Genomic DNA, 21,226 nt, shown 5'->3' with positions numbered 1-21,226 from the left:
TACAATTGTATAATATTCCCACATGGAGGGTGAATCCAATTCTCTGTGAATTGCATGTAGGCCTGGAGTCATGAGCCCTGGATTTTGGTTCCAGCTCTGGCTCAGTAACCAAATATTTGCATCATCTTTCCAGTAACTTCCAGGAATTTCTCTGAGACTTAGGCCCCCCTCCTCCTCTCCCATTGTCATTTGCTATCTTGTTCTGGACTGTATCTTTTGCATATATTATGGTAACTGATTCTACTCCCACGTGACAGCTTGTACTGAGCATTTACTGTATTATGTTATTTAATTCTCATGGTTTATGAGATCTATCTCATCAACTTCATTTCTCAGTTGGTAAAACACACTGGACAGAGAGTGCAGTTCATGTCTAAGGCACTAGAAAATGTTAAGTTAGTGGACTAAAGTATAGCTCAAGTGGTAAAGCACTGGTCTATAAAGTGCAAAATCCTCAGTTCAGACCCCAGGACTGCAAAAACAAAACAAAACACCCCTGCCAACCAAAAGATACCTTGAAATGATGGTCTTTAGCTATTATTGAAACTTGACTGTTAGTCAGAATTTGCTTTTGAGGAAGCCCACTTTAAAACATACACCCCCCACAGAAACACCACCAGCAGTTATTCATAATTGTTGTTGTGGACCCATGTAGTAATAGAAGGAAGAAGAGCTCAGCCACAGTTGTCATAGTAGTCACAAATTTAGTTATCCAGTAGAAATGCTGAATGCTGTATCCACACTGGGGTATGATGAAGCTTTCCTGGGGCTGTGGAGAAGCAAACCTGGACTATTTCTGAGTCTGCCTCCAGCTTCCTCAGTGGCCTTGACAAAGTGACTTTGTTCCTTATCCTGGAGGAAGATGGATGGCAAGTAGCATCTACTTGTTGAACTGATTTCTAGGACAGGTGATAAGTGTGTGGGTTAAGGGCTGAGACAAAAAGTGCAATGCTCATATGACAACTCTCCTTAAGGAGCAGAGTGGGGTACTGGAAAGTGCAGGGGTTCTGGAAGGCAGACAAACCTCTTTGTCTTGCTTCCTTATTTTAAAACAGGAGGTGAAGTGGGATGGATGGATTGATCACCAGTTCTAAATGCTACTGGAGCTTTATCGCTTCCACACACCCTAAAAACAACTGGCAAAAATAAACTTGCTATCTAGTTTGGGACAAACTTGGGTCAGCAACGACTCTTTGCTGACATTGGCCATTCTTTAAAAGGCAGAAATTGAGCTTCAGTTACTTTTCTTGATTTGATCCCCTTTCTTTTTAAGCGTCTCATATTCTGGATGTAACTAACTCCTTATGTGGATGTGGGGGTTAAGACGCTGTGTTAAGCGCCAGCACATCATGGGGCTTCCTTTGCACAGCTTTCCCTCCGGGCACTCGGAGTTCATTTTTCATAGATTTGTGTAAGGGCTGCTAATGTTGCAGAATTTTCAAGAAATAAATGCATGTCAATTGCTGATGTTTAAGTTCTACATATTTAAGCGGGTGGGGTACCAAGGGGTCAACAGGAAACTTCAAGGTAAATAGTGGCCTCCGGAGAAAGGTCTGAGCGTCAAAGCTTCATCCACCTCTGCTAGAGCAGACGAGTTATTTTTGCTTTTAACGCAGCAACAGCCCCTACCAGCCAAGTGCGAAACCCCGGCCAAGCTGCGGGTCCCTCTTCTGGGAGGAGACCTGGACTGCCACACCGCGGTCCAGCCAACCCTTTTCCTCTCGGGGATGACTTGGTGGCTGCTGGGCTCCATAGGTGTGAGTTTGCCCTGCTGAGCTTAAACTGCTTTCTCCAGAGGCGAGTGCACTGGAAACCCTCCAGTTCGAGGAAGGGGATTAACAGTGACAAAGAAAGTGGGGGGGGGGGAGGTCTCCGTAGAGATCTCTGGGGGCGTCCCAAGGAGGGCTCATTGGGGCGATCGCAACTCCGCGTCGCGTTGGACTGGGGGAGGGGGATGTGGGGGTCGCAGTGCTGAAGCGGAGGGGAGGAGCGGGCTGGGAGGGGACACCTCAGTCTCTCTTCTCTGCGGCGGCCGGGGTGGGGGGAGAAGGGCTGGCAGCTGTGATCTGCCGCGCGCTGGGGCGACGGTCCCGGGAGGGAGGCGGCGGGGGTGACCGTGCGTCCCGCCCCGCCCCGCCGGCGCGGGGAGCGGCCGCGCCTCCCCCTGCCGCATGTGCGCGGTGTTGTGTGCCCGGCCCTGCTCCTCCTCCTCCCTCCTCTCCCCTCCCCTCCCCTCCCCTCCCCTCGCCTCCCCGCGCCGCAGTCCCCTCCCCCGCGGCCCCGAGTGAGCGCGAGCGCCACACAGCCCCGGGCCGCCGCCGCCGAGCGCGCCGAGACGCCGAACAGGTGGCCGGAGGCTGCGGGCGCCGCGGCAGGGAGAGGCGAGGCGAGCCGAGCCCCGGGCGAGCGAGGGCGGCCGGGCCGGGCATGGTAGCCGAGCGGCCCCCTGGCGCCGCCGCCTGCCCGCGCCCCTAGCCGCCCGCGCGGGTGCAGAGGTCCCACCGCGCCCAGAGTCCAGGCGCCCCGGCCCGGGGCCACTGCGGCCGCGGTCAGCGAGGGGCGAGGGCCGGCCCGCGGCGGCGGCATGAAAGTGACCGTGTGCTTCGGGAGGACCCGGGTGGTCGTGCCCTGTGGAGACGGCCATATGAAAGTTTTCAGCCTCATCCAGCAAGCGGTGACCCGCTACCGGAAGGCCATCGCCAAGGTAGGGGCCGGGGGCGCCCGGAGCGCCGGGGGGCGGGGGACATGGGGAGGAGGAGGAGGAGGAGGGGGAAGGCGCCGGGATCAATATGGCGCTTCCTGGAAACGGGAGGAGGGAGACCGAGGAGGCGGGGAAAGGGAAAGTGCGGCGGCCCGGCCGGGCCTCGCTGGCGCCCCCCGCCCGGGGTTGCGGGCCACAAAGTTCTCCGTGCGGGCTGGGCCCTGCCGGGCAGGCGGGGTGACCGTGCCGAGCCCCGCTTTGTGACCCGCGGTTCCCCGAACGTCGCCCCCGTCCCTTGGGGCTCCCGCTGCGGGACCGCTGGGCGAGGAGGGCAGCGCGGCGGGGGCCGGGTTCTCTCGCGTCCCTGACCTGTGGGGGGCGAAGCCCGAGTCCCACGCGCTAGGGGCGCAGTAGAAGCCTGGCGGGATGCCGCCGCCCCGGCCGCGGGCTCTTGAAATACAGCCTCAGGCCTCTCTCAGCTCCAGGCCCCTCGGGCAGAGGCTGGGGAAAGGGAACTTTTGTGGTGAGGGAAGAGCTTACTGATTCCCAATACAAGGGAGCCTGGTTGTGTTCCTTCTCTCCTCACTCCCTTTCCCCGGGCGGGGCGGATAGCCGCGGCCCGGAGCGTCTTCCTCCAGCCCAGCGCAGGCTGTGGGGCTGGGGAAGAGTCCTGGGCTGGGTCTGGAAGGCGGCCTGGAGAGGGTCACCCGGCCGCACCAGCTAGTGAGCGATCGCGATCGGGGGAGCTGAGAATCCTGGCAATGAAGAGGCTCCTTAAAACACCCTGAGCTTGCAATCAGTTGCTGAATTAGATTTTTCTGCCAGGACCTCGTTTTTCCCTCTCTGAACTACCTCCATATGGTGCGGGACTGCGGAGCCGGGCCTGATTTTGGTGTTGAGTCGATGGCCCTTTTTCGTGGTGGAGTGATCGAAAACGTTGTCTCCACTCAAGTGCATTCTTCTACAATGTGTCAGAAGTGAAAAGGCATTTGGTTAAACTGTTTTATCCACTGTCTGTTTGACAACAGCCCACGCTGAAGTTTCTCTGGAGCACCTGAGGATATGTCTTTTGTAAGCGATTACTGTTCGGTGCAAAGCATGTTCACTTTGGTATTTCCTATCTGTTTGCTATAGTGCAGTGGCCTGGCTCCTGCGGGCTTGGGGAATATGGCTTTGTTTGCGTAATTGAGTGTATGCTGGGTGCTCATGGTGGCATGAGATTAAGAAAAAAAAAAAACTTACGCTGTTTTTGTTTTTTGGTATATATTGGGAAAATGGCATACATTGGATGTTTTAAAGATAGTTTGGGGCAATGCTTACGAACCTGACACAAGGATGGAAGATGTTGACTTTGTTAATAGCTGCAAATGTTTCTTACAGTTGGTTGAACTCTTATTGAAAATCAAACAAAATTAGTGGAAATTAGGCTCTTGTTTATCTTGTAAAGCTGACAGAAGGGAAAATCTGCTAGCTTTACATTTAGTATTTTTAAGGATCATTGATGAATGACAGTTTGTGTTCTGAATGTTCTGAATGCAAAGTCAGGTTGTCTTCATACTCTGGAAACTCACATGCTAAGTTCTTGAAGGAAAGAAAGAGGTGATAACTCCTACTCTGTAATGTGTCTTGTTTCTGAGTAGAGAGAAAACAATGGACCTTTCCTTTCACTTAGCTCATTTTACATGCTTAAAATCAGTGTTATTTTATCACATCCACAATGGGCATTGGTTGACTTGCCTGTTGGGAGATGCAGGTGTAATTGTTTGATTGAGTCAATTTGTCCTATAGAAATTAAGTATTTACTGGGCTCAAGGCAGTGTCGTGGGTGCTGGACATTTAGGGATCCCACTGGTTGTTTTGTGGACAATGGGCTTTAGACATAAGACACCCCAGGGTCCCCCAGGTGAGGGAGGTCAGTGGGGTTGCAGTGCTGTGGGGAGAAGATGCCTCTGAGAGGCTATGGTGATCACCTGCATCTGTTCTTAACTGTTAGCTGTAGGTGTCTCTCAGGGACCTGGGAACACAGATGCAATAATGTGGGAAGGGCTCACTAGGAGAGAAGGGTATGTCAGTAAAGGGTGAATGAGGGTGAGGTGGGGAGGGGAAAGGGAAGAAGGAAGGGTGAGGGTGACACTGAAGTTGGGGTCGGGAAGAATGAGAGTCAGAGATGATTCAGGGATTTCCAAAATTATTTAAATGCAACTGACAGCTTTGCAGTGGACAAAGTTCAATCACTGGATCCCATGTTCCTTGACTATAAATGTTGCAAGGGCCCAAGTATCTTCTAAGTCCATTTTTACTTTTTCCTCTTAAATTGTAATGATTAAGATTAGTTTTTAGTCTTCACATTCCTCTCATCCTACGTAAGGTGATTATGAAGTCTACATATACACTGTTTTACCTTTTATTCTCCTATCTTTTCTGAGTACATCAAGATAGATGCTGTGTGTTGAATTGGGTAGCTGGATACTTGTAAAGTAGTGTTTAGGTTGCTAGGTGACACGTGGCAAGATGAACTCCCATCTGGTGGGGAAAAATGCAGTCAGATTATGTTTATTGTTTAAAACCCAATGAAGAAAAAAAAATAGTGAAAGCAAGAAAGATCCCAACTCACCAGGCTTTCTCTGCAGTAAGCATTTTGTGGTATGATGGGGCTAGTTTTTTGGTGTTATATTTGAGCTTTTTATTTTTATTTTTCCTCAGGTTAAGCAAATCAGTTTTTCTGGGCAGCACAGTGCCTTGTCTTTTTACCAGAAATGTCCTCAATAAGCAGATATTTGAAGGCTTACACTTAGCCATATGTAATCTATGTTTTTCCTCTAGTGAAAAAACATTTTTGTGGTCATGATCACTGAAGGGTGAAAAATGGCTGTCATAGAGTTCCTCTCTGAGCAGGGTGCTGTAGACTTTGAGAATATATTGCCTGGATGTTTCTTGTGAGTGCATCAAGCTGGAGACTGTCTCTTCTCAAACCCGTTGCCTGATGGTTAGGATACTTGGTGGACACGGGGTGCAGAGAACAATTATGAGTATGGGATTTATTGAAGGGCTGCTGTGTATAAAAGGTCATGCTTGTGGATTTGGGGGTGGGAAGCTGCCATTATGGTGTGGAGAGGGGCAAGTGACATTTAGTCCCTAGGGTTTGCATTGGCCTCGGTGGGTGGAAAGGCTGGCCTTGATGTAGGGCTACATTTTCTCACTGAGCAGCAGAGTGACCTGGAGCAGTGGGAGCATTCTGGTTCTGTAGGTCTGCAGTGGGGTCCTGGTGTGTGAATCTGGAGAGCGCTGGCTGCCATACTGCCTGCTGTTCTGGGAAGGAGCAGCAAAAGCATTCTAGGAAGGGGAACAATGAGTACAAAGGTGGATCAGATGCTCAGGGTCAGTTTGATTCCTTCCAAGGGTTTGCTCAGCTGGTTGATCAGGATAAAGCTGCTGATGACGATGAATGCCAGAGCAAGACTCTGGGACCTTATACAATTTCACAGTACAGGAAGGATTGTGCAGGGCAACACCGTCTATAGGGAAATGACTTGAGCACCTGTTTGGATGAGCTCTGCTTTGGGAAGAGCTGATTGGTTGCTGAGTGATTAAGATGTGGAGAATGGATCAGAGGACAAAAGGGAAGGCAGGAAGCTGCTGGGATTATTAGGTTCACTGCTTACCGTCCCCCACAACTCTTTTCTCAGTAAGAAGGAATTGGAGACCTAAGTTTACTGGCCATTTAACCCTGTTCAAGCCAGTCCTACAGAACCTCATTTACCTCATCTTTAAAGTAGACTTCTTCCTTACAGGGTTAATATGGCTATTGAAAAGGATGGTGAATATGAAATTCTTTAGTACTGGATCTGACCCAAACAGTAGCAATAACAAATTGCTATTATGTAATTCTGAAAAGACATGTTTGTGGAACAGAAGCAGGGGCTTAAAAACCAGAGGCCCAGATAATTGACCTTAAAGCCCATATTGGTGACTCTTGAATTCTCTGCTCCATATACATTCTGTTCTCCTGATTGAGTAGTTGTTCAGAAGCTTCTTGCATTTTTCCTCTTTGCTTGAAAAGGCATTGTGTAATTTAATTGAAGAATGGGTAGAATATTAATATTTGCCTGTAAAATAACTTCATTGTAGACAAAAACAGTTGAAAATGTGCTTTCTTTTTGGGGAGTGGGGAGTATTAATTGCTAAAATCATGCAAAGTCTTTTTTTTTTTTAAATGAACTATCTTGTGGTTGATGTAGACCTTTTCTGTGAATAAATGTATGACTGTATGTTGTCACATAGTTACCAGCTTATTGAAGACTTTTGGAAAAAGTTATACTGTGACAGCGATTGAGAGAAAATAGAGGCAAATGTAAAGATAGTGAAATGAAAGACATTTTAGTATTTTATTGACATTTTCTGTCTTCCCTTTCAAAGAGAAAAAAGAAAATGAACATGTCAAAGGCTGATTTCAGAATTCAGATCTCATTTTCTTGGTTTGCTTAAGTGCCTCATACCGCCTCCCCGCAGAGGCTTGGTCCCGCTGCCTCAGCACAGCCTGTCTTTTGTGGGGACCCCTCTGTTCTCCCAGACTCCACAGACCATACTCACTTTACCCACTTGGACTTGTATGTACTTTCCTGCCTTTGCTCTCTCTCATTTTATTTCTTCTGCCTGGAATGCTTCAGGCCTCTTCTCAGGTATCCATTGAACCTCAGTCCAAGCCAGCCCTCTGGAGGCTGACTGTGAGTCCAGGCTCTTTGAAGTTCTCCTTCCTTTGTGCTTCTCCAGCTGACTTCTGGAGGCTCCTACGTTGGCTACAGGGAGCTGTGTTTCTCTTTCCAGGTGAACTGGTTGATGGGATGACCCCCACCTCAGTCTTCCTTGTCTAGCCCATGTCTGTCACAAAATGATCACAAAAGTTGAGTAAATGCAAAGTTGAGAACAAACACATCACACATTTGCCACACAGAAAGGACACTTCTAGGAAGACTATAATCAGCACTTGGTAATTTTAAGGACTTTACAGTTTGGTGTGTTGGCAGTCTGGCACAAACAGCTTGTAATTGGGACTAAGATTTAGAGAATTTGGAGTACCTGGAAGATACTCTTTTGTGTCTGCTGTTTTGAAGGAGTTTAGTCTGTCCTTCAGACCAAGCAGAGCATAGTTCTGGGGTTTGCCTTGGGCCAGATTCAAGGCAAGTGGCCAGAGCAGTGTGGGAATCTGGCCCTGAAACACACCTAGGCTTGGCCTGGCGCCTCTAACTCTGTCAGTTGGGATCCTTGGGTTAGGGCCAGAAGTAAATAGAAATGTTTAGATCTGAGACTCATGGAGAGACGTGGCTGATGTGAAGGGCTTCTTGGCTCGTGGTGAACATTGGATGAATTGGTTGCTGGAGGTCATGTTTAAAGTCCCATGTGGGTCACCAACCCATAGAGGGATCCTGCATTTTTCCTGGGAGGATTTTACCTCCCTGTGGAGTAGGATGCAGGTTGGTCATGGCAGATGCTCAACAGATGATCAGAGTCATCTGTGTTTTTTTCAGGAATGGAAAGAAATATGTAAAATTGTGCTGGTACATCCTTCCCTTAAGTTATTTTCCACTGGGTGGAGATGGCCTGCTGGGCCACACAGCATCCTTTCCTTCTGTGTGGCCACTCACTCAACATTCCCAGCTGGCCCAAGCTCAGTGGCAGGAGAGGAAGGAGGGGGTCAGTAAATTTATAAAATTTTGCCTATTTTTAGTATCCTTACTATTTAACATGGAAAACAGAAAATTAAATCTTAAGAAATACAAAGTTCAGTGAACAAAGCAGAAAGGTGACTAATTTTGTCCCTATTATCATTTTTACCTTATTTAAAATTTTCTTCATTTGGAAAGATTATATGAAAATGATTTTGTGTGTGTGTGTGTGGTTTTTGTGGTTTTAAATGCAAGATTTTACGCTTGCTAGGCAAGTGTTCTACCACTTGAGCCACAACCCCAGCCCTTTTTTTGCTTAGTTATTTTTCAGATAGGGTCTCATGCTTTTGCTCAGGGCTAGCCTCAGACCAGGATCCTTTGCCTCCAGAATAGTTGAGATTACAGACATGTACCACCATGCCTGGCATATTCTAGATAGGGTCTCACTAAGTACTTTTTTTTTCTTTTGCCTGGGTTGACCTCAAACCATAATCCTCATGTCTCTGCCTGAGAAGTAGCTGGGATTATAGGCATGCATCATCATGCCCAGGACAAATGACTTTCTTTTATATGTCTGTGTCTTCTGTGTCTGGCCCCCATCTTTAGGTGGTTTATGCCATTAAATGGTGCTCTTGCTTTTTCCTTTTCTTCACCAACTGATATTGGTAATCAGATGTAAAAATTTAAGTTTCACAACCAAATGACTTAAAATATCAACTACTCTCTCCTCTCAGTACTGGGGTTTGAACTCAGGTACTCACACTTGCTAGGCAGATACTCCACCACTTGAGCCACACCCCCATCCCCTTTTTTGCTTTAGTTAGTTGTTTTTTAGGTAGAGTCTCATTTTTGTCTGGGGCCAGCAATACCTCTGGACTACCTGGAATTAAGGCAGACCACCATACCCAATTTATTGATTTAGATGGTCTCATTAACTTTTGCTCAGGTAGGCCTTGAACCTAATTTCCACCTCTCAATTAGTAAATTTTTTCTCTTAAAGATAAACTATGTAATATGTACACAAGAGGATTGATGGCACATTTATGCACAAATTTGTAACACTTGCTCATGTCAGGATTATGTATGTCTTAAACAGGCTAAATGTTCATCAGCTGACAAATATATAAACAATATGACTTATCTATCTGTTGTGACAAAAAGGAATGAATGAGTCAAAGCCTTATATTGTGTGGTCCCATTAGTAAGAAATGACCAGAATGGACAAACCTACAGAATGAATAGTTTCTGCTTGGGGCTGGGGTGATGGAGAGTGACTGCTATTGGGTACAGGTTTCTTTTAAGGGTAATGAAAATGTTCTAAATTTAGGTGGTGGGGATGGCTGCACAACTCTGTGAATATAATAAAAAAAATCACTTAATTGTATACTTTTACATGGATGAATTTTATGGTATATGATTATATCTCAATAAAGATGTTAAAAATAGATTACATGAGCCATTATGAACAAGAATCCATTTTTAAGTATTTTATAGTTCTGAGAATCCCATAAAACAACATGTGTTTGTGTGTTAGAGACACTCAAATACCCTAAATGAAAGTGGCTATTTTTAGGAATTTTCCATATAGTGTATAAGCCCTGCTTTCTTGGGCCTGCACAGTCTATCCTGTCTAGGAAGCTCTCAGTTGTTGAGTCTCCAAGTCCTCTTATTCCTCCTTGCCATCCTTCCTCAGAAAGCTTCTTCTCAGTTCTTCACCTGCTTCTTCATGCAGAGACTCCCTCCTATGCAGGCCCCTAGCCTGGGCAGTGAAGGTCGACTGGGAAGTCCCAAAGAAGTACACAATTGAAGAGCTTTTCCAGTGTTTGCCTCTGGCTCTCAGTATTGTTGAGCACGGGACACCTCACTTTTAGAGAGCCTCCATTTTCCTATCCTAATATAGTCCTCATTAAATTCCTAGGTACTGGCAGAGGTGCTGGACTGGGGCTCCTGCTGTCAACCCCTGATCTATACCAGCACTTCCAGTGCTTGTTATTTGTACTGCATCTTTTTAGATTAGAATACTATATTACAGGGAGCAGACTTCTTTGTGATAGCCTGCACTAAAAATCAGTGCTCTCTTCTCTAATAATTAAGAAAATGATCCAGTATATGTCTCCCAAAATGAAAATGATTGATCAAAATATGTTGTATTAACAGATTAAAAATACAAAAATGTGCTGTTTTTGTGTGGGTGATTGATGTAAGAATAGGTTTTGTGTTCTATTCCTTTTATGTATAAAATAAATAAAAGTTAGAAAGTCTCTGCATGTTTGTGTTTTAGTTTTCATTTCTAAGTTCTATATTAAATCCAAAATTTAAAAAAAAATCAACTGTTTTCCAGGAAACACATTTTCTTTTACTACGAAGGCACTTAAAATGTACAATTTATAATTCTGAAACCCAGTGTGCAGTCGTATGTGAGTAATGGTTAGACAGGTTCTTGCCCAGCAGGATTATACTCTAAGCTGAGATTTCTCTTTTACAGCAAGCAGCTCCTGCAGAAGGAAGAGGTAAAATGTACAGATATGGGTTCCTGGTGGATTGTCCCACAGGATATGACTAATCACTAATCCATTAAAGTTGAATGAAGGATTTGGTACCTTCACCACTCTGTTAGTGTTCTGGCAAAAACCTTTTAGACAAATTCAGAGGCTCCATGGCTGAAAGTGCATCATTTGGACTAGTAACTATTTAAATATCCACCTTTAGAAGATGGGGGATTTCAACATTGAAACTGAAGAATACAGAATGAGTATAAGCTTAGTATGAAGGCATATTCTGTCAGGAATTTTTTTTTTTAAGGAAAACTGGAGTACTAATAAACTAGATTTTCTATAATGGGGCCAGTTTTATTTTTTCATATTTTATGATCTACTGCTTAAAACCTAGATATTTGTGCAAAAACACAAGTGACCAAAAAGTGAAAAGTTTGGTGATGGTTTTTTTTTTTTTTTGTCCGAGAGACACAGTAGACCAAGATTCAGAACTACTCTGAGCTTCTGATGTCACCTACTTATGGGATTGTTGTCAGGGGTCAAAGAGAATGAGAATTGTTTTTTGGGGGTGAGAGGGCAGTGCCAGGGATCTAATTCAGGGGCCTCTTGAATACTAAACATGAGCTGTACCATTGAGCTACATCCAAAAGAGAGAATGAGAAAAGGCATTGTGGAAGTGAATGGACCAGGTACTAGTGCACTGTGTCATTTGACTAAGAATGCTCACCTGTGGTTAAGGGTCACTTGAGTAAACATCATTAGAGTAGCACTAGATGTGGAGAACTGGGTGCATGGTAAAATCTGTCTCCCTTAAAAAATCACACCATGCTGGGGGCATGGCTCTGGGGCACTGAGCCTGCCTGGCAAGTTGGTGGTCTTGAGTTCAACCACCAGTACTTCAGAAACAAACAAGCAAACAAACAAATACCCAAACAAAGCAAGACACATCACTCAAAGAAACATTCTTCTGCAACTGAAGAAATAACATTCTACTGACATTGACTTTAGCATCTCAAAGTTTTCCATAAGGGAAGAGCTTTGGAAAATCTCTGTGAGCCTCAGTTTTCCTATTTATTTGCTGTTATAAGCATGAAGTTCATAGACAGTGTCCCTCTTATATAATAAAATCTTAGTATTCTTTAAGTCTTAAATTTACATTAGGCCCAGTTTTAATGGCTAATTCATAACTTGATTTTTTTTCTTTGATTTATGATATAAAGTCTCATTTTAAAAGCTGACTTGTTAGACACTCTTTCTTCTAAAAGTTCTATAGGAATTCCAATGTTGGCATTTATAAATCAATAGGAAATAAACATGATTCGGCTTCCAGGAATGTACAAATCACCCAATAGTTAAAATTGCTGCTTTTGCAGATCAAGGAAACTTGATTTTTCCCATTTATCTTACCTGTGGGTTTTTTTCACAATGCTGAGCTGTGCAGGGTTTTTCCATTAATCCTTGTTATTTTCTAAAATATTTGTAGTGCTGCCCTGCTAGAGCAAAGACAATTAAGTAAATTTTATTTGTTATATTTGTAATATTTTAATAGGTATTGATTATACATTTTCCATTTAGAAATCTTTTAAAACTTGGAATGAATAAAACTAGAAAGTATCAACTATTAATTTGTAAAATGCACAAGACATTTAAAGACCTTCAGCATTTATTAACTAGTAGTAGTTCTGAGATTACCCTGGAGCTCAAAAAAATCATCTGAGTTATAAAACAAAACATGAAAGTTGGCATTTTTTTTGTTTGGGCTTTTCTAATCCTTTATTGTATAGGTTCATGAGTTTATAACCCATCTTTACTCTTCCCTGGGTATTAAGATGGTGATTTGGGGCAGCTAAATCAGCAATACAAGAACACAGAACATGGTTTGCTTATGTGGTTGCGGGGGTTGACAAATGCTGGTCACCTGGAGACTTCACCCAAGAGTAGACCTATTTATCCTGCTAAATAGGGAGTGGAGTCTTGAAGGCATGTTCAGATTTTGGGCATGGCAGGCAGTGTTGTGCTAGATTTGCAAAATTATCAGCACTGTGGCTTCCTATTCAATAGGACCTCCCCTCTTCTCAACCATCTTTTCCAGTCTACAGTATGGAAAGTTGTTTTCCTCTCTGAGGGCCTTAAACATATTATTAATTAAAATACTGTTTCCTGCCTCTTCCCCTGTGTACTTAGGGAAGTTGCTGAGTAGTGATTAAAATAATAAAGCTTCTCCAGTTGTACAGTGTTGCTACTTGAGACTAGCTCCTTCCAGTATTTGTCTGTAAACATTGTTTCACATGAGTACATTTGAAATTCAAAGCTTCAGTTTCGTACAGGACATGAAAGAGAGAGTGAGCAGCACAGATTGGAATTTACGGATATCTCATCCTTTACAACTTCCTCTTTGTTTCTGTGCTTGGCTAATGAAAGTGATGAATGGTGCTTTCAAAAACTTCCTGGAATACGCAAGCAATTTGTAACAAACTGGGGAGAAATCACTGAAGGAAATTTAGATAGTTCTTAATCTGTTTTGATTGGTGTGATTTTGATTCTGGGTGGTTCTTTTCACCCATGAGAAGGGGAGCTGCTTTCTTTATGGATTCAGGGGACTGGGATCACCAGCTCAGCCTATGCTCTTGGTGTCACAAAGCTTCTATGTCATAATCGATGACTGAAAGTTCTTGCACCAGAGGTACTGTATTTGCATTAATTATTTGCCTATCATTTTAGGGAGCTGTTGAGAAAGAATCTTTAACAACAATGACTGTCACATTTTCTCAGGCCCAGTTTATTGAGAAGGAGTTTCAGAGAGGTGGAAAGAAAACCCAGAGACAATAGTATCAGGAAATAGTAGCAGTAATGCTGTCATTCTCAAGAGTAGTGATTATAGACTGGGGACATGGCTCATATGGGGTAGATGCCTAACAACCACAAGGCTCTGAGTTCAATCTCCAGTACTGCAAACACGAACAAACGAAGAGAATAGTGATTACTATGGTAAATGTTGTGGTTCTGAGTTTTATGTGTATGTATGTTCATCCCATGGAGTGGTAGTAAGGACACAATCCTGAGTTTACAGGTGAGGAAGCTTGGGCTAAAGAGGATAAGCACCTTTGGAAAGGGGGTATATCCAGTGTGTGGCGTGACTGTATTAGGCAGGCCCCTGTGAGCTGCAGTGTGAATCACTGCACCAAGCATACTGATATGGGCCATGTCCTGTAGGATATTGTAATTCTACTAGAAAGGGGATGTCATGTCCACAGGAGAAGAGCAAGTTCTTTTCTGACATGGGTTTGCTTGGATGGTTTAGGAAAGTGCACCTCTGGGATGGCCTTCAAATTGGTAAGGATTAAGGAGGCTTGTCATACACCCTGGTTACTTAGAGAACAGCTGAATTGGTATCTTTTGGAAGCTTATTAGAAGTGTAGGATCTCAGGGCCCATCCTGAACCCTCTGGGTCAGGATCTGTATTTTAAGTAGATCCCAAGGCTAAGGCTCTCAGAGTCCCAAGAGTCAGAGTGAGGAAGTTGTCGTCCTCTCAAGAGCTAGACCTGGAAGCCTGCACAGCATCTTACCCTTCTCTTATATTTACCAAGTGCATCACCAGGCCTGGCTTGCATGAAGGTTTTGGTTTTGGGACTTACACTCCACTTCTCAATGTCAGTCAGTGTCCAAGAACTTGGTGAACTTATGGCCTTTTTTATTAGACCATAGGGGTGTGTGTGTGTGTGTGTGTGTGTGTGTGTGTGTGTGTCTGTCTGTCTGTCTGAAGTGTGCATGCATGTATTGTATGTAACATCAAACATTCTTTTCATTGTATGTGTCATGTTTTCATGTTGCTATCATCTGACAAGGGCAGTAAAATATATACATGTCCTAAATTTCTGAAGCTGATAATCCAAGAAGTAGTTTGTGTTCATTATTTCATGAGCCCAAAGATCTGACAACTTTCCCAGGCTAAATGGTAGAAAGAGATAATGATAATAACATCCTAGGTTTATGTGGCATCTTGTTCCAAGAGGTTCAAAGTGGTTGAGCCACTCATGCCTCCTTTATGGGAATGACCTGTGAGGTAAGTAAGCCTTAGTACATCCAGTTCTTATACAGATGGGGAATGTGTTGATCTCATTAATCTACTTACTAATGGACAGTGTTTGGAAGGCAACTCTTGCAATGCTCCATTTACTAAGTAAAACTTGAGTGTGAATCTACATTTCTTAGATACGATTCTGGAAAATAGTGGAAATTGGCTTTTGTACCTCTGGTTATATTTCGCATTATAAACCACTTACCAAAGTAGCGCCAAGTTCCCCAGATCCCCAGGGCTGGAATGCTCTTTCCCTAGTTTCCTTTCTCAGTTTGGTTCTTCTTTTCTTTCACCTGCACTGCTGCCTGAGCTATGCTGTTTGCTCAGATAGTTTCAGAGACTCCCTTCTGCCTCCAGGGGTTCTCCCATCCTGCCTCTACCATAACTGGATGCCAGGCTGTCTGCCCTCTCCCCAGGCTTCTCTCAGCAACTGCACCAAGTGCCATTGCTGCTGCCTATGCTAGGTTGTCTCTGCTCCTGCTCCAGGCCCAGCCCTAATGAAGACTTCCCCAATTCCCCACCCTCAACTCAGAGTGTCAGAAAGATGCATTGTTGAGTTAAAGGGATATAAGGAGTCGCTATGCAGACATGTACTTTTTGAGAGGAAGTTACCCCGTAATTGTAATTTTGTTATTACATGTTTTATTAGTTGTAAGTAATTAATAGGGCTTGAACTTTTAAGGGAGATTGAGCTGATACCATCAAGAAGCATTTCTTAGGCATGCCTCCTTTAGTGTGGGTGCTCATCCTAGCAGCTGTGTTTAAGAAATAACTATGGAGTTCTCCAGGTCTTCCTGCTGACAACCCTGGCTTGACTTGCTGGATTTATAGCACCTACATGTCACTGTAACGATATATAGGTGGACACGCAAGTTCCAGGTGGTGGATGACCTGTCCCTAGAGGAGATAAAAGAGGATAAAGTACATCCTTTGTGGAAAATCAGGGTGCTGAAACCTGCAGGTCTTATGACCAATGTTGTCATTAATTTATTAAGAAATGCCACTATGACTTTGAGGAACCAAAAGCTTTTTTTCCTGCTTTTTGTAATTAAACCTGAATGACTCTTGATGTATGTGCTTTCATGGTAACTGTACTGTATGGAGTAGAGACTGTGATATGTTGATCATGGGAGGACATGCTGCTACATTGATGGAAGGAATGTTTGAATCAAACTGGGTCTGTCTGTCTATCTATCTATCTCTATCTATCCTCCCTCCCATCCATCCATCCATCCATCATCTATCTTGGGGTGCTGTGAATTGAAGCCAGGACTTCATGCATGCTAGGCAAGCCATCTACCACTGAGCTAAATCCCAAGCCCATTGAAATATTTGTCTTCACTTTACCTTCCTTCTAAAAATTGGAAAGGCCCTGTGAACCTCAGTCTGTTGTCACACTCCTCACTACTGGAGCTGGGCAGAGCAAGTGAGCATACTTATACCTTTATACAGATGCATCCCCGGGAAAAGTTGGGGTAAAGTGGTAAAAGCAGGAAGCACAGCAAGGAGTGCACGTGTAATCCAGGGGCATTGGTTTACATTACAGCTTCCTGAGGAGAAGTGGCCAGCCCAGCACAGACCTTGTGGTTATGTGTTGCCTGCATCGAATGAATGCTGCTGCTGCCCTGAGGGCTTCATGGTGTCACTGACAACAGGCTTGAAGTCCTGGGAGCTTTGTGAGCTGTGGTTTGGCAGTTGCCAGCAGCACAGTGGAGCACCCAGGCTTACTCAGGGCAGCCACTTCTGCCAGGGTCTGTTTGAGTTGCCCTGATTTTAGCAGTTTGTCTCAGTTGGCTGGTGGCTTCCCATATAGCTCCTCTGTGGTGGCAGGAACCAATTTCTGAACCTCTTATGCAGGGTGGCACAGGATGTTACACAGTGATAATGTTTGGCCTGAATTTGGAATAGGAAAAAATTGTTACATCACCTAACTGAATAGAGGAATAAGCATTTTAGAATGGAGCTAGCTGTGGCTTGTGTCCTTTTCTCCAACTGAAGTTATTATATATTCTGTGATGCTCTCAGATTATCAAAGTGTGTATGTCTGTATGTATCTGAGTGTGTGTGTACATCCGCGTGTGTCTGTTTGTTCATGTATATGTATGGTTGTAGGGCGCTGGCATGGAAGGGATTTTTATTATCCAACCATTTTCAGTTTCTAATGAAAGGCTTAGGATTTATTTTATAGTCACAAGCTATAGTATCTTTCAAGTATCAAGTGATTCTTTTTATATAACTCCATGGGTTAAAGAAATGCACTGTTTTTGTATAGTTTAGTAAGTCTTAGAAAATTCACATCGAAATATTTGGAATTTGCTGGAATATTCAGGAAAATTTTACAATAAAGCCCCTCATCTGTTTCATCACCTCAGCTGTAACTTAAGGTGCCTGCTTCATTTTGAAGAGGATATGCACTCATTCCTTCTTTCCTGGTACTCCAGCTTGTTATTGGCTTGCAGCCAGTGCCTTGCACGAATCCTGGTTTTGCAGCAGCTCTGGCCAGGACAGAAGTGAGTGTTCTAAGGGTGGGTACCTAAATCAGGCCAGGGAAGGGCTTGCTGACTGTGTGGGGAGGTCACAGCTTCTGAGTTTCTCTTCTTTGTCACTCTCAGTTGGTGCCGTGTGCCACTGCCAGTGAAGTGATTTCAGCTTTTTCCTGCTTGCTGATGCATTAGCATCGTTACTGTGCAGACCTCCTTGGGGATCTGACTGGTTGGTAAATTAGTGCTGGCAGAGAAGTGGAAGACAATGTGTGAGTGTGTTTTATTTAAACAAATACACTCCATAATTTCTTTTATTGGATTTTGCCCTCTGAATGAGGATTCCACAAGTAATTCCATTACAGTCTAGAAACTGCTTGTGCTCACCAGATTACAGGCCTCAGAGCATGTTACTGTTGTCTGTGAAAGCACAGAAGTCTTTATTAAGTGAGGCAGTTTCCATATTCATCAATAATTAAGTAGGAATATGGAAAGTTTTATCCCAATCCAAAACTGTACAGTGTTTTAGCGAATGCTCCTGCAGATGAAATGTCCTTCTAGGTCTCAATTCAGCTCCCTGGAATCCTGAGTTCTGCCACTGAGACACTGGTGTGAGAGAGAACATTGGAAATTTTGGGGAAAATATAGATGATTCTGAAGAAGATAACAAATCACTCATAATCTCACCACTCAGAGTAATCCACAATGTAAGAGAACTGTTTTCTTTCAGTCTTTGTGTATGTTTATGTATATATAGGTATATTTTTAAGTGTGCATGTTTGCACGCATGCTGGAATTTGAACCTGGGCCTTGCATGTACTAAGCACACACTCCACTACTGAGCTACTCCCTGTGCTCCACAAAATTTTTTTAAATTATTGAAATTGAGATGCATTCTTCCTGCTTATTTTGCTTAATGTATTAGGATTTTCTCATCTTTAAAACATTTTCACAATAATTTTTAAAGGTCCTCTAGCATTTCACTATATAGCTATATAAATATTTACCTATTTGGGTATTATTGGAAATTTACTTTATTTCCTCATTTTTCACCATTTAGAAAGTATTATAGTAATTTAAGTGCATAAAATTTGGTTCATAGTTTGGATTATGTACTTTCCCTTAGATTTCTGAAGTATAAGTACTGAGCAGGAGGCATGAACGTTTGAAGGCTCTCAGTTTTCACGTCTGTGTGGTTTGATTTCTAGTTGGGCTGCACGTATACACACACTTATTATATATACAGGGTATTGTGCTGTGCCTCTGTGAGTCCTCCCTGGTCAGTGTGTGACAGCACTGCCTCTGCTTCCAAGCCGTGAGTCTCTGAGCTTGCAACCTGAGGTCCCCATCCTTGTTTTGATCATCCTTTTGTGGGGCTGTGATACCTTTTAATGAAGATTGAGTGAGTGGTATGCAGTAACTCCCCCCTTAACTGAGGTTTCACCTTCTGCATTTTAAGTCACTTATAATCGGCCCTGATCTGAAAATATTAATGGGAAACTACAGAAATACTCCATAAATTTTAAATTGTGTGTGTTCTGAGCCTCATGATAAAATCTCATGCTGTCTTGCTGTGAGACCCCTTTGTCCAGCACATGGACACTGTATATGCTAGGCCCCCGTTAGTCACTTAGTAGCTATCTTACTTATCAGACTGACTGTCATGGTATCACAATGCTTATTTTCTAAATAATGCTTATTTTGCTTAGTAATGGCCCCAAAGTGCATGAATAGCAATGCAAAGGAGGCACCAGGGCATAAAACACAGATGGGCAGATTGACGTTGGTTCTATATGGCAGTGCTGTAGGGAATGTGAGAATGAACAGTCTGCATAGGGCTTGGCACTGTCCTTGCTTTCAGGCAGTCATTGAGTATTTAGAAATATATATCCCTTGGACACAGGAGGCTTCTGGGAATTCAAAGGGCCTGCTCTGGAGAATGGGCCAAGGTTGGCAGTCAGTGAATGGTGAATGTGGTGGTAATGGCTGACTGTATTCTGTGTTTAGATTGTTCCACATTAATGGAAGAGAGTGATGGATTTGGAGATGACAGGTAACTATATTAGCTTGTTGTGCACTTTTGCGATGACATACCAGCTGCTCCATTTAACTGGGGTTCTGTGTAAGAAAGCTTGAAGGCCAATGTTTAATATTAAAAAAAAAAATTTTCCCTGAGGATGTTACCTGGAATGGAATTAAAATGTTTCTGTGTGTTTAGGTAGTTCCTTATTTATCCTCATGGCCCACTCATGCTTACTGAGATTGTGGATAAGTTTGTCTCATTTGTATTTTTGAATGTTTGTTGAGTGCCTCTTTGCTCTGTGCCTTGTGGAATGATGTTTTTCATGACTTTCTGCTACTCTGACTGGCCAGTGACTATAAAGATTCTCTTTTCTCTAGTTTAAGATTAATATTTCATTCGCCTCTTTGGTCTTCAAGGCTTACTGAAATCTTTAATGAGATATGAAATGCAAGTACCTCTTTGTAACATTGCTCATTCAGCTACTTGAAAGTTCTCATCCCTCATTAAGACCAGTTGTAAAGAACATCTGTTCTTGCAGTGTCCTGACAGGTCTTATTTGGTTTCTCTCCTTGCTGAGGTATGTAACTGTATCTGGTAATCTGATCAATGCTTTGCCTTTCCTTAAGAGGCTGCCATTTTGGATCCATGTTTTGTCTTCCTTTTCTGTCAGATGGATCACACTTTCCATATTATATGTGAAGAATGTGTCCTTGATAACCATTGTGTTCGCATCAATCTACACTTGTTTAATATGCTTATGTGGACTGGGTTTTATGTTTGTATTCTTGAGGTGTAGTATAGATTTAGAGGAATTTTTGATAAGTCTCCAAGGATTGACAAGGATGAAAAAGACCTGATAGTTTTCCACTTACTTTACATTGAGCTGGATGATGACTTGTATTGGTTGCTTTTTCTTTGAGCTCTTCATGCCAGTTTTGGAGTTCTAAAAACAAATCTATATATATGTATTGGAAAAGCAATCTGTGTAGAATCCTAAAACTTATTTTTAAGTTTTTTTTTTTTTTTTGGTTCTGGGGTTTGAACTCAAGGCCTATACCTTGAGCCACTCTGCCAGCCTTTTCTTTGTGATGGGTTTTTTTTTGAGATAGGATCTCATGAGCTATTTGCCCAGGGCTGGCTTTGAACTGCAATCTTCCTCATCTCTGCTTCTTAGTAGCTGGGATTACAGGCATGATCCACCAGCGTCTGGCTATTTTTTAAAGTTTTTAAAAGGCCTGTAGCAATTAGTGGCAGGATTGCATAAATGTTAAGTGGGTCTTTAGAGCGTGTTATTTAAATAGGAATATTGATTAGCCCACCATGGATCTCACGGAGATCTGCTCTCTGTCTTAGGCTGCCAGGCACCTTCATTCCTTTCTAATCCCCAGATGTAATGAGATGTTTCTGACTATAGTTACTTACATCTGCCATTCATAAAATCTTGCTCAGTCCACCTGGGTGGTGGGGGTATTTATAACACCATTCACAATGTCAGAGGACTTCTACCATTTCTGAGTAGCCTACTAGCAATTTCCCTTACAGGGCTGATGCTTCACTTTAACATCCAATGGATACCTTTCTTGGTTTATTTGGGTTAGTCCAGCACCATCACTTGGTGATGATGTGTCAGAGCTTTGGCCACAGCCCAGCATGGTTGCCAAAGTCGTCATTATAGTAAATAACTTGTGGAAACTCACCTTGGATCTTGCACTGGCAGTGGGCTCAGTGCAATGCAATACGGAGCTTCTGCAAGGATACAGGCACAGCTGAGAGAGGTAACTTGGCT

The 21,226-nt window shown here is 43.6% G+C and overlaps 1 protein-coding gene across 19 annotated transcripts in view; it reads left to right on the top strand.

Annotated features, from left to right (window-relative positions):
• The first annotated feature begins 2,475 nt into the window (after positions 1-2,475).
• Positions 2,476-21,226, top strand: part of Pard3 (par-3 family cell polarity regulator) — a 689,221-nt gene continuing 670,470 nt past the window's right edge. For 6 of the 19 annotated variants that reach the window (XM_074056354.1, XM_074056352.1, XM_074056345.1 and 3 more), the window contains exon 1: positions 2,477-2,704. In XM_074056354.1, coding sequence (XP_073912455.1) covers positions 2,585-2,704 — 120 coding nt within the window. In that variant the 5' untranslated portion in view covers positions 2,477-2,584. Of the gene's footprint in view, positions 2,705-2,892; positions 3,773-21,226 lie in introns of those variants that run through there. The other 13 variants (XM_074056346.1, XM_074056340.1, XM_074056347.1 and 10 more) reach the window with 7 other exon arrangements.

Source organism: Castor canadensis, chromosome 15 (genome assembly GCF_047511655.1).
Source record: "Castor canadensis chromosome 15, mCasCan1.hap1v2, whole genome shotgun sequence".
Lineage (NCBI taxonomy): Eukaryota > Metazoa > Chordata > Mammalia > Rodentia > Castoridae > Castor > Castor canadensis.
This window is presented reverse-complemented; position numbering and strand designations above follow the sequence as displayed.